Source organism: Populus trichocarpa, chromosome 12 (assembly GCF_000002775.5).
Source record: "Populus trichocarpa isolate Nisqually-1 chromosome 12, P.trichocarpa_v4.1, whole genome shotgun sequence".
In the NCBI taxonomy this organism is placed as follows: domain Eukaryota; kingdom Viridiplantae; phylum Streptophyta; class Magnoliopsida; order Malpighiales; family Salicaceae; genus Populus; species Populus trichocarpa.
Window position 1 is genome coordinate 11,716,318 of NC_037296.2, and position 13,935 is coordinate 11,730,252.

General features: G+C 34.9%; 1 protein-coding gene across 1 annotated transcript; it reads left to right on the forward strand.

Moving 5' to 3' along the window:
* Positions 1-2,704: 2,704 nt before the first annotated feature.
* LOC7484447 (lysine-specific demethylase REF6) lies at positions 2,705-12,030 on the forward strand. The gene is made up of 7 exons (XM_024582509.2): positions 2,705-3,979; positions 4,684-4,762; positions 5,108-5,175; positions 5,287-5,437; positions 5,924-6,600; positions 7,451-8,191; positions 9,324-12,030. Exons 1-7 carry the CDS (start codon positions 3,112-3,114, stop codon positions 11,795-11,797), a joined length of 5,058 nt encoding a protein of 1,685 aa, XP_024438277.2. The 5' UTR covers positions 2,705-3,111; the 3' UTR covers positions 11,798-12,030.
* Positions 12,031-13,935: the final 1,905 nt, after the last annotated feature.

A 13,935-nucleotide genomic window follows, 5' to 3' on the forward strand; every position in this document is an offset into this window, starting at 1 on the left:
AATGTAAATTACAACATATAAATTAAAAAGATTAATCAATCAAAAGCATTGAAGGGTTATAAGCCTTGAGATTGTAAATACTTTTAAATTGCAATTGTTCAGGTTAAAATTAATTAATTTATTGTAATAGATAATTTGATACGATCATTAAAAAATTATATGCAAGACAAAAGAAAAAGCTAGAATAAAACTTAACTTTGTAAAAGAAAGTTACTAGCACGCAAACAAAATTAAAACTAACTAAATTAAACAAATAAATAAATCTTTAAAATCTTAAACACTCATGTAAAAGAAAACAATGTCATAAACATATTGTTTAGCATACTAATTTTTTTAAGCACTTAGAATTTAAAAAGTGATGCAAATTATGTTTTTATAAAGGATTTTATCTTTTGTTTTTAAAATTTTATTGTTTATTATTATTATAAATAGATTGACTGCGATTAAAATTTCAGGATTTCAACAATACCACATTAATTAGTTGTACTCCTAATTAGGGTTCACAAACTTAGGAAAACAAACTAAAAAATTTGTCTACAAAAATCTTTAACCTAAGCTCTAGAATGATGGAAGAGAAATACAATATACAATGTAAAATTTACAATATAAATTATTTTTTATAGTAACTCAAACCTATACCTATTCTTTAGTGAGTGCGCGCACGAGGTTTAAACTTAAAGTCCACTTACCGTAGGTTCTCTCATCTTGAAGAACTTTGGTGCCCTACGTTCCAATTTTAATTCTTTAAATCTCCACTATATAAACTATGAGAAAATCTTATAATTTTTCAATGTGAGATTAAAGGTTTTTAGGTTTACAAAACATGTCAACAAAAGTTTTTTTAGATTATTTTTTATTAATTCATAATTTATTTTTAAAAAGTTAATATTATATGTTAAAGTATTTTCTTCTGAGAATAATATCAACAATATCAATGAAAGTCTTAAACCAAAAAATTAATGGATTTTATTTTTAATTTCAATTCAAATATACTTGTTAACCATATTTCAATACCCAATTGAAGCTTACACTTTTAATATTCCTTTTCCAATCTAATTGATACATGACTCTAAAAAATTGCAATATTGCAATGGACAAATATGTTGATTGAAAAAATCGTACATTTTAAAAGTAAAAAAGCTACCGATCTTTCTATGATTTTAAACCTAATAAGTAAAGCTTCAAAGTTATATTGTAAAAGAATCCCTCAAATAAACTTGATGACAGAAAGTAAATCAATTTCATTTAAGAATGATGATTTTTTTTAGAAATAACAAGGTTTGTTTTTGCGTTTCAAAAATATTTTTGAAAAAATTTAAATTTTTTTTATTTAATTTAAATTAATATTTTTTTGGTATTTTCAGAATATTTTGATGCACTGATATAAAAAATAATTTAAAAATAAATAAATAAAAAATATTATTTTGATATATTTCCAAGTGAAAAACACTTTAAAAAACAATCGCAACCACACTTCTAAACAGACATGCGCATGGAGCATAACAAATGACCAATTCAAGAAAGTATTTCATCATCAACATGATTTATAGAGTTGTAATAGTCCTTGTGAAAACTCAAATCTCCAACATTGGATCATTTTTTGGTTGAAATTATTCCCATTAACACCTTAATTTTAACAAAAAGAGATTGTATAATTTCATAATCCATGATCTTTTGATGACATAGAACAAATTATAGATTGTAATTTATCATAATTCACTAGAACAATCATCACCAAAAAAAAAAAAAAACTATAAAACAAATCCCAACTGAAATAAACTATAAAATCCACAGTTTAAGATAATTTATTCGAGAATGTAAACAAGACAACACATATTATAAATGTGGCATGAGTCCTTGTGGAAAAATGATTTATGAGTAGGGATCCTTGAAAAAACGAGATTAAGCTAGTTGAACACAATTGAAATTAAAGCAAAATCACCATTTTTTTTATTAAAAAAAAGCATATAAAGAATCTATGTTGATTGAACAGGCCAATAGGAAAAAAAACGAAGATCATGTTTCTTTTTAAATTCATTTTAAATGTGATTTTCAAGTCATATTAATAAAAAAACAAAAATTAATTAATTAATTTCTAATTAACAATTAAAAAGTGCATTTTAGTTGTGAAATGGAAAGATTTTGGAAAGAAGGGAGAGAAAGGGAGACAACAAGTACATAGCGATTATTTTGTTAAAAAATATATTCAAATAATTTAAATAAATATATAAAAAAATTTAAATAAAAAAATAAATTTTAACAATGTATTTGAGAACGTTGTGCAAACTGCAAACTACTTTCGTAAAAATTTTGATTTTTTTTTTAAATAAATTTTTTTTATGTTTTTTAATTGTTTTGATGTGTTGATATGAAAAATATTTTTTTAAAATTAAAAATTTTTTATTTTAATATATTTTTAAATAAAAAAAATATTTTAAACAATCACTGGTATCTGAATCTTAAACGTACCCTGATTCCCAATCCAAAACGGTGGCTTATTCTATTCTCGCTATCTACCTTCAATCCGTTGCCTCACATCAAACCGTTCAGCCGGTTAAGAAAACCTTAGGGATGGAAATGAAACATTAGATGAAATAAGAGGATCAAAATGTAGTTCGTCCTAAACTAGTTTCCAGTGTGATGTCAGAAACAAAAGTCACTCAAACGGTAAATAAGAGACCCGAAGTCAGTCAGTAGCGTTCACACACACTCTCACCCCACTCCCAAAAGCAGAATAAAAGCCCACTCGCATGCCTCTCCCTCTCTCCCTCTCACTCTCTTGCTTTGCCACTGCCACCCCTCTCCTCTGCCCCTCCATTTTCACCTCCATCTCTCAACTCTCTGTATTAAATTACTTGGTAACAAAAACAGAGCAAAACCCTTAAAATACCAAAAAGGACAAAAACAAAAACAAGAAAGAAAGAAAGTAAAAACCCATCCCAAAGACAAAAGAAGAAGAAAAAAACATAAAACACCATTAAAACAAAGATGAAGTACAGACTGAGAATCTAACCACCCCCTTCTCTTTCTCTTCCAAGTCCATACCACAATGGACTTAATTTGAGAAACCAAGAAAAACCCACCATTTTCCCCCCTCTTGTTTTGTCTTTAATGGCGGCTCCAAGTGGGTTAAGTCCAGAACCACCACAACCACCAACAAGTACAGAAGTATGTCAATGGCTAAAGAACTTACCTTTAGCACCTGAATACCGTCCAACACAAGCTGAATTCCAAGATCCAATTGCTTACATTTTCAAAATTGAAAAAGAAGCTTCTCAATATGGAATCTGCAAAATTATCCCTCCTGTCTTACCCTCTGCTAAAAAAACCACTCTTTCCAACCTCAACCGCTCTCTCTCCGCCCGTAACGGTGACTCTTCTGCCCCCACATTCACCACACGGCAGCAGCAGATCGGATTCTGCCCCAGGAAACCTCGCCCTGTTCAAAAACCAGTGTGGCAGAGCGGTGAGACCTACACATTTCAAGAATTTGAAACCAAGGCTAAAAGCTTTGAGAAGAATTATTTGAAGAAGTTCTCTAAGAAGGGAGGTCTTTCTCCATTAGAAATTGAAAACCTTTATTGGAAAGCTACTTTAGATAAGCCTTTTGCTGTAGAATATGCTAATGATATGCCTGGTTCTGCGTTTTCGCCGAGGAAAAAGGAGGGACAAGGAGGGGTTGTTGGGGAGGGAATGTATGTGGGGGAAACTGAGTGGAATATGAGGAGTGTTTCAAGGGCTAAAGGGTCCCTGTTGAGGTTTATGAAGGAGGAAATACCAGGGGTTACTTCGCCTATGGTTTATATTGGGATGATATTTAGTTGGTTTGCTTGGCATGTTGAGGATCATGATTTGCATAGCTTGAATTATATGCATATGGGTGCTGGGAAGACTTGGTATGGTGTGCCTAGAGAGGCTGCTGTCGCATTTGAGGAAGTTGTTAGGGTTCATGGGTATGGTGGAGAGAATAATCCTCTTGGTGAGTTCATTTCTTTTTCTTAATAGAACATTCAATATTGGAGCTATTAGTAAAAAGACTCCCCTGTTTTTGGGATTTTTATTTCCTTGCTTTGAATGCATTGTTAGTTTTGTGTTTATTTTTTACATGCCTGTGTGAATTTTTGTAGAATCTAGTTAGACGGAAGAATATTGTAGGTATGTAGCAAGGATTAGCTGTTATGCTTATTTATATCCGACAATATGTTTTGACAATTGTGAGAACTGGGAATGTTTGAGCAATTGAAGCAAGTTATTAAGATAGACAATGGAACTATACTCTTTGCAATAATGGCAGTGGTTGATTGGTCTGGGTTGATTTTAATTTGTTCATCCAACCTGCTTCAAGAGCTCTGGGGTTTGATGGTGCAGTAAGATAGAAAATGGAGCACAATTTTTCTTCCTTATGAGAATGGTTGCTTTTGTGACTTCCCAGCACTACTTTCATACATCACTTAGAAGATGTTGGATTCGTGTTTGATGAAAAGGCACTTTATTTGGGATACAGATTAATTGATGAGACTATTTCTGTTAACATCTTTGATTATCCTGCTGTTTTTTTTTTTTTCAAAAAAAAGAAACTGTTGCAATGTTTTAATGACTGCTGCTGTGAGGATTCATTAGTACTGAGTGTCTTTATTTTTGAGGATTCATTAGTACTGAGCTTCATTTTCACCCTCCTATCAGTTACATTTGCTGTTCTCGGTGAGAAGACGACAGTAATGTCACCTGAAGTATTTATCAGTGCAGGTGTACCATGCTGCAGGTACCCTCTGAATCCTTGCCCCGTTCCACTCCTTTAGCTTTCTAATAACTTACTAAAATTTCATTATATGGGTCACCCATTTACATATAAACTTTAAATTTATGATGCTATTTCTTAGACTTTGTTAAATGTAATTGATTGTTTAGTAGTCCAGTATGATTGACAATTGAGTTGAAGTGCTGGGAAAGAGAATCTCTGATCTTTTAGGGACCTGGGATTTCATCTCAACTTTTCTCTTCACTGCCTAAAGAACGAACCATAGTACTTGCATAGAGCCTTTAATGTTTTGCATGTGGCATGATTTTTATCTCTGTATTTGTAATGCTTCTGGTTGCTCCAAATCAGGTTAGTTCAAAATGCCGGGGAGTTTGTGGTCACTTTCCCAAGAGCCTATCATTCAGGGTTCAGTCATGGTAAGTTCCCTTTGTATTTCACTTTAGTATCTTTCTGTCGGACAGTGATTATATTGTTACTTTTGTTGATTTTTGCAAGCACTTGCTTCATCTGTTATTTTTGACATCCAGGATTCAACTGTGGGGAGGCAGCCAATATTGCTACACCTGAATGGTTGACAGTTGCTAAAGATGCTGCTATTCGAAGAGCTTCAATCAATTACCCTCCTATGGTGTCTCATTTCCAGTTACTTTATGATCTTGCTCTTGAATTTTGTACAAGGTATCCTGATTGAACAACTGCAACATTCCCTTTTGATTGTTGTACTGGCAGTACAATTCTCATCAATACCTTGCCTGTGGACTATTTGGAGGCAGTGTGCCTTCTTAATTTGGATTAATTCAAACTCAGACTTTCTGTAGTTTTTGAATAACTTTGTGCTGTATCCATAACATAGATTCATTTCATTATTTTATATCTACTGTTCTTGAAACTTATTTGAGATCTTCAACATCACACTGCTGGGAAGTTCATAGGAAATCTAACTTGAATTTTACTTTAAGAAAGATTTTCATATTGTCTCCTCATTATTTAGTAGTTCATAATTTAAGTTGATCCAACTCTATTATGTATTTTTATTCCGAGGTGAGTTTCTCTTGCATGCGAACTGGTCTATTGACATTCTATGTTAGGATGCTACAGTTTATTCCACATGGAATATTCATTATGATTAGAGAATCCTCATATTTATCATTTTCTACCTTCCAGAATACCTGTGAACATCAGTGCTAAACCACGGAGTTCAAGACTGAAAGATAAGCAAAAGGGTGAAGGAGAAACACTGGTTAAAGAGCAATTTGTGAAGAATATGATGCAGAATAATGACCTGCTTCATATTCTTGGAAAAGGATCTTCAGTGGTGCTTCTTCCACGAAGTTCTTCAGACATTTCTGTTTGTTCAAACTTACGAGTTGGATCCCAGCTAAGAGATAACCCCACCCTTGGATTAAGCAGCCAGAAGGATTTTATGAAATCCTCAAAAAGCTCAGGTTCTGATGACATCTTGATGGACGAGAACCAGGAAATTAATCAAGTGAAAGGCTTCTTTTCAGTGAAAGCGAAGTTTGCTTCTTTGTGTGAAAGGAATAGGTTCTCCACAATAAACGGAAATGAATGCACACAGAGTATGAACATGAGTACTGAAAGAGGTAGCCCCATTCATGGTGATAAGCTGTCAGATCAGAGACTGTTTTCATGCGTCACATGTGGAATTTTGAGCTTTGATTGTCTTGCCATCATTCAACCGAAAGAGGCAGCTTCTAGATACCTCATGTCAGCTGATTGTAGTTTCTTTAATGATTGGGTCGTTGGTTCTGGAGTAACTAGGGATGTTTTTACTGTTGCTGGTGGGATTGCAAATATTCCTGAGCAGAATTCCTCAATGAGTATGTTTAATGGAAACTCTACCTCTTATGTTACTTGCCTCTATTACACGATAATGTAGTAGTCAAAGTCAAGTCCCAACCATGTGTTTAATTGCATGATGACGCATTGTTTGGATTGCCTAATATGAACCCTTAGCATCAGTATACCAATGTTGAAGCCTCCTGCTAAGACCTGACCTTAGGAGGAGAAAGGATTTAGGCAGGTTGATTCAAATTCAATTATACCTCAATCCCCTTGCAAATCTTTTTCTGTGGTTATATCGGTTGGTAGTCAGAATTGCTGTTTTTGATGCAATGGTATTTGTTGACATTCATAGAGATTAGGAAAGGGATCACTGGGAAAGAACATATTTAATTTTTGGAGGGAAATAAATATGAAAATGCTTGGGGCCAATACATTACAGAACAGATGCGGTGTGTTAATATGGAAAGTCCCTTTTCATGTTTGTGTGATTTTTTCAGAAAAAAAGTGGTCATGTTCACAAGTTATCTGGAATAGATGGCAGTTCTATTTATACAATACTTTCCCTGGATTATCTCTTTTCAACTTGAAATGGACAATGAAAGATCTTTGGATTAGTCAGACAATGATGAGTCAATGAATATAAAAAATCTGCTGCATGCTATTATAATCTTCTCGGGGGAAATATTGGTGTGCTGGACCTATTTTAGATCAAACTGCATATGCTGCTGCCAAAATTCATTCTATATCAACACAATTCTTAAACCAGCTACATATTATATTTAACCTGCATATTGTATGTCTTTGTTTGCGCTTTTGTTTCTGGCTTCCGGATTTCCTTCTTATGGATGCCAGTTTTCAATATGGATATCTTTTACTTTAAAACAGGATGGGTGAGAAAGAATACCGTGGCTGGTTTATATGATGTCCCTGTTCAATCTCTTAATTACCAAATTCAGATGGCAGATCAAAGTGTTGAAGTGGCTTCCAGTTCTGCAAAACAGATGGAGTCTTCTGCTCTTGGCCTATTAGCTTTGAATTATGGAAATTCGTCTGATTCTGAGGATGATCAGGTTGAAGCAGGTCTATCTTGCCATGATGAAACTAACTTCACAAACTGTTCATTAGAAAGCAAATATCAGGGTCAGAGTTCTGCTTGCCCTTCTTACAAGCAGAAGTACTATGATGCTGAAACTGGTGGTCACCCTCTATCTCCATCAAAACATGATCAGCGGGGTGATGTTCCTTTCAAAGCTATTGATATGTATCCAGAACATGGAGATAGGCCAGATAATTTCAAGGATAGAAGTGATGATACTCTTGGATGTTCTTTTGGATTCCCAGCCAATAACCCTGCTTGCATTGAATCAAATGGTTTGGATGGTAGATACAGAGATCCGGTTTCAATACCACACATGTCTTTAAATTGTTCCCCAATTGTCCATGATACTGAAAAAACAAAGTTTAACAGGCCTACTGTACCAATAGAGAATCCAGATATGCCATTTACCCAAAGATCTGATAGAGACTCTTCGTGCTTGCACGTGTTCTGTCTTGAGCATGCTGTAGAAATAGAACAACAACTTCGTCAAATCGGTGGAGTACATATATTCCTTCTTTGCCATCCAGGTGTGTCTTTCTTTTTCTATTTTTGTGTAGTTGAGGCCATAGAAGTTCTTCATTCATGGAATGAGCACTACCTTCTCTTTCTACCTTCCCTCTTTTTTATTTATGTTTGTTGTTTCAAAATCAAATTTAATGAACTTCTTGTTGTTGGGCTTTTTTTATTTTTTATTTTTAGTAGTGCATGATAAAAGTACAAATGTAGAGATTATGAGATAATTGAGTGTGGTCATACCAGCACACTTGCAGTAGGCTGGTTTGCAACATTCAAGTGGCAAGAGTGACCCTAGAATGGGGAAATGTGCACCTGTTTTGTTTTGCTTTTCTGTTTTAAGTGAACCCATACTTCGTACCAGTTCATAATGGTTTAGACTTTAGAGTCTCATATACCATTTTAACCCACTGCAATTGGTCTTGATTAACACTAAACTATTATCTCCATTATAAGCAAAAAAATTTAAAAAGAGCACCAAGAGGTGCGATACGTAAAAAACAAGAAGCTTATTTACAAGACAAGGAATCTGCAAAATCCTTAATTTAGGAAAAAATAAACAAAATATTGTTTGCTAGATCAGAATCATAAGTGGAGCTTTTAATCAGTTTATGATACAGCACTTCCCACATGCCAAAAAAAGTTATCAAGGCAAGAATTTTCCTCTCATCTGTGTGCACTTCATACCCCCTGAAGCCCTATCCTCCTTTTCAATCATCCTGGTTGCTACACAACAAGATCCCCATTTCTGAAGAGAACATGATCGTGGGGATTGTGTTTTAAGAGAAGGAACAGTGTACCATGGATGAAAAGGGAGGTGCTGCTTCATGGTATTATTTTGTCCCTATCACTGGTGCAGTAAGAAAATTGCATTATTGTCCTCTATATTACACAGATCAACTCTCTACAAGCCTTCACTTTAATTGTGAAAAATGTCACTTAAGCTGGAGAAAGTTTTAGTAAATGTGTAACCTATGTGTGACATTGATTAATATGGCAACTCTACCCACCAAAGTTTTTTCATCAGATTGGTATATTTATGTTCAAGTCCTTCATCTCTTTAAATTATATCAATAGTTGTAGCAAGAAGTCACATATTATTTATCTGTTTACTTGAATTCATGGATTTTTGTGCAACATTTACAGAGTATCCCAGGATTGAAGCAGAAGCAAAGTCAGTGTCAGAAGAATTGGGAATTGATCATCTATGGAATGACATTACTTTCAGAGATGCTGCCAAAGAGGATGAGGAGAGGATCCAGTCAGCTTTGGATACTGAGGAAGCCATACCAGGGAATGGGGACTGGGCTGTAAAGTTGGGGATCAATCTTTTTTACAGTGCCAACCTCAGCCGATCTCCTCTTTATAGTAAGCAGATGCCATACAATTCAGTTATATACAATGCCTTTGGTCGTGCTTCTCCAGTTAGTTCACCCCCAAAATTTAAGGTTTATGGAAGGAGATCTGGGAAGCCAAAAAAAGTTGTGGCAGGGAAATGGTGTGGAAAAGTTTGGATGTCAAATCAAGTTCATCCCTTTCTAGTGAAAAGGGATTTTGTATATCAAAATCAAGAACAAGAACAAGAAAGAAGCTTCCATGCTTTGGCCACTCCTGATGAAAAGCTTGAGAAAAAACCACAAACCATCCACAGAAATGAAACCAGTAGAAAATCTGGGAGGAAGAGGAAAATAATAGCAGGGAGCAGGACTGTTAAGAAAGTTAAGTGTCTGGAAGCAGAAGAAGCAGATTCAGAAGACTCGGTGGGGGATAATTCTCATAGGCAGCATATGAGAATTCACAATAGGAAAAACACTGAAGACATTGAGAGAGAGATTTCATATGATCTAGTAGAGGATAGCAATCAGCAGCATGGGAGCTACAGACGCAAATGGGCCAAATCTGTTGAGAGTGATGATGCAGTTTCAGATGATCCATTAGCTGAACATGTTCGTCAGCAGTATAGGAGAATGCGTAGAAGCAAGCAAGCCAAATCTATCAAGAGGGAAAATACAGTTTCTTATGCTTCAGTGGAGAACAAGTTTCGAAAGCAGCTTAGGAGAGTTCATAGAAGCGACCAAGCCAAATGTTCTGAGAGACGATGTGTAGCTTCTGATGACTCACTGGACGATAACAGTGATCAGTGGCATGGGAGAGCTCCAAGAAGCACACTAGCAAAATATACTGAGAGGGAAGATGCAAATTCAGATGATTCACCAGAGGAGAGTTCTCGTTGGCAACATGGGAGAGTTTCTAGGAGCAAACTTTTGAGATATGTCAAAAAGGAAAGTGCAATTTCAGATGATTCATTGGAGAATGGCTTTAAACAGCACAACAAGAGGATATCAAGAGGCAAGCGAGCCCAGGTCATTAAAAGGGATGATGTGGTTTCCGATGATTCATTGGATGAAAGTGCATTTCAGCAGCTCCCGAGATTTTCTAGGATCAAGCTAGCCAAATTAATTGAGAGGGAAGATGCATTTTCAGATGGTTCGTTGGAGGAAAATATCCATCAGCAGCATGGAAGGATTCTTAGAAGCAAGCAATCCAAATTTGTTGAAAGGGAAGATGCAATTTCAGATGATTCTCTTGAGGACAGTACTCACTGGCAGCACAGAAGAATTCCTAGAAGCAAAATGGCCAAATTTGTCGAGAGGGAAGATGCAGCTTCAGATGATTTGCAGGAGGATGATGGTCATCAGCATCACAGAAGAATTCCAAAACGCAAAAAGGCCAACTCTATTGAGAGTGAAGATGTAGTTTCTGATGATCTGTGGCAGAATAATATTCATCGGCACCTTAGGAAGACTCCTAGAGGCAAGCAACCCAATATAGTGGAGAGGGAAGAAGCTGTTTCAGATGACTTACTGGAGAATAGTTCTGATCAGCAGGACAGGATTATTCTTCGAAGCAAGCAGAAGAAATCTTCAATGAAACAAGGGATTCCTCGGCAACTGAAACAGAGTGCCCCTAAGATGATAAAAAAAGAGACCCCACAATTAATGAAACAAGAGAGACAAATAAAGCCAGAAACTCCTCAGCTTCGGTTTGGTAAAAGTGATATGAATGCTAGACAGTTTGATTCACATGCTGAAGAGGAGCGAGGTGGACCTTGCATGCGCCTCAGGAAAAGACTCTCAAAGGCTCCAAAACAGTCGTTAACAAGGCTGAAAGAGAAGCAGAACATCAAGAAAAAAGTGAAGGATGCTACAGCAGTGAAGGCTCCAGCTGGGCGAAAGAATGTTAAAATGAAAGACGAGGAGGCAGAATATCAGTGTGACATTGACGGGTGCAGAATGAGTTTTGTATCGAAACAGGAGCTTGCACTGCACAAAAGAAACATTTGTCCAGTCAAGGGGTGTGGAAAGAAGTTTTTCTCGCACAAATATCTGGTGCAGCATCGCCGAGTCCATATAGATGACCGCCCTCTCAAGTGCCCTTGGAAGGGATGCAAGATGACATTCAAGTGGGCATGGGCCCGGACCGAACATATCAGGGTTCACACAGGTGCTCGTCCTTATGTATGTGCTGAGGAAGGCTGTGGCCAGACATTCAGATTTGTGTCAGATTTCAGTCGTCACAAGCGGAAGACTGGTCATTTGGCAAAGAAAGGCCGGGGGTAATATAAAAAACAAATGTAATTTAACATTGCTAATGAATTTGTTCAATTGACAGGGTAGGGCTAGGCTTATTCGATACGGATTAGAGTTTCCCTGTAATTGTCATCCAGAGTAGCAATTAATTCTCTTCAGTAGGGGTTTAATTGGCCCTTCCCATTTACTGCAACCTGAGCAGTTGCTTGGATGTTGAAACAAATTATTCTCCAATGATTTCCACATGTTAGTTCTTGTTTCAAGCTGGGAGTTCTGAGGATGTTGCTGTTTTGACTTAGCTGGTGTAGTATATTTATGCAAAGAACTTTACAGCTACATGGTTATGGTGAAAGTTACTTGAACTGGACTAAAAGTTTGAAATTCAAGGCCAGAAATTCTTAAATCTCAACCCTCCAATCTATATCAATGGGGCCCCGTAATTCAAGTCTTTTCGAGTATATGCAGAGAATTTGATGTGCCAAGCAAAAGGATCAGCTCTCCAGGGACCAAAATGCAGTAGAACTGTATTGACCAAAATAGCAGCATTTGTGCAAAAAGCTCTCAAATTTTCAGCCAAAGGAACAGAGACACAGGGCGTCTAAACATGGAGACAAATCCCTTTAATGGAAATTCACGCGATACGACACAAACTAACAAAAATATATACATAAAATCATGTTTTATATGATTAGAGTTTTCTTTCAATAGAGTGTTCTACCTCCATTTTTAAAAAAATGGGTTAGGTTTGAATTGGAATATCTTACATAAATATAGATTATATAATGAACCCTATACTCAGGAACAAATTGAGAGAAATTAGACTTATAAGGATTTATATTGTAGACTCGGTGTAAAATATAAGGGCAAGATGAGCTAATTTCTTCTTATTTTTTTCTCCTATATTTTGAAACATAAAAATAAAATATAAAATACTTTCTAATTCATATACTTATGAGAAAAATCATAGAACTAGCTTCTTCTTTTTAAATCAAAGTTTAATGTTTAACGACCTCTAATTTAACGGATATAATATAAATATTATTTTATTTTCATAAAATATGTGGTGTAATTTTGAAGAATTTCATCAAATAAATTATCATAGATATTGTGAGTACAATTGCGCTTTTCCAGTAGTTACTAGATCCTAGATCCATGGACCAGCGCTCCATATTTCATAAAAAAATAATAATTAATGTTTAAAGCATTATACGCCCCTTTTTAAGAAGAAAAAAAATATATTTGTCAATTAGGTAATGGTCAAATAAATTGATTTATTTTAATTAGATGATAAATAAATAGAAATGACCTATTTTTTAAAAGAAAAAAAATAATATAACTCAATTTCCAACCAACAAAATATAAAATGATGAAATTGAAAAGAAAAAAAAAACAAACCGACTCGAGTAAACTTGTAACTCGAGTAATAAAGGTGGGATAATCCAACAGAAAGTAAAAGGAGAAAAAAGTCACAAAACCTAATTTCCAACAAACCAAATATAGAAGTGTGAGATTGAAAAAAAAAATCAACAAACAACCTAAAAAAATCAAAACTAGTTAAGACGATTAAACTCTGCGACTGAGATCATGCTAATAGGATAACCAAGAAAAAAATATCCAACACAGGAAAAGCAATGAATATTAATTTCATATAGAACTGAATTTTGAAGGACAAAACCAAGACAATATTAAAATTAAAAAAAAATGATCCCATAAAAAGATTCGAGCCAACCCGGGTAACCGCCAAACCCGTGGCTTAAGTCATGAGATTGAGAAAACTCGGTAGAAAAGAAAGCGAAGAAAATCCCAAAGCCTTTTTTTTTACAAAAAGCTTACAATGGCGAATGATGAAGTCAAAAAAATAAAAAAAGTAAAAAAAATTATGTTAACTTGATGTGGAATTGTCTCTTAAATTACTAATTTGAGGTTTTGAAGAAAATTTGCATCTTGACTTAACAAGAATCTTGCCTTGAAAAACCAAAGTTATATATGAAATTGATTACCCCTATCCTATACCTATAACGAGATGCGAACGAGAAATATAATTCACAACAAAATTGATCAATTATTCAAATAGTTTGCAAGTTAAATCAATAATTTAGTATGAGAATTACTCAACCACGCAATGAAAAATAAACACACAATATGCGACAACTTGTAGATAATTCATC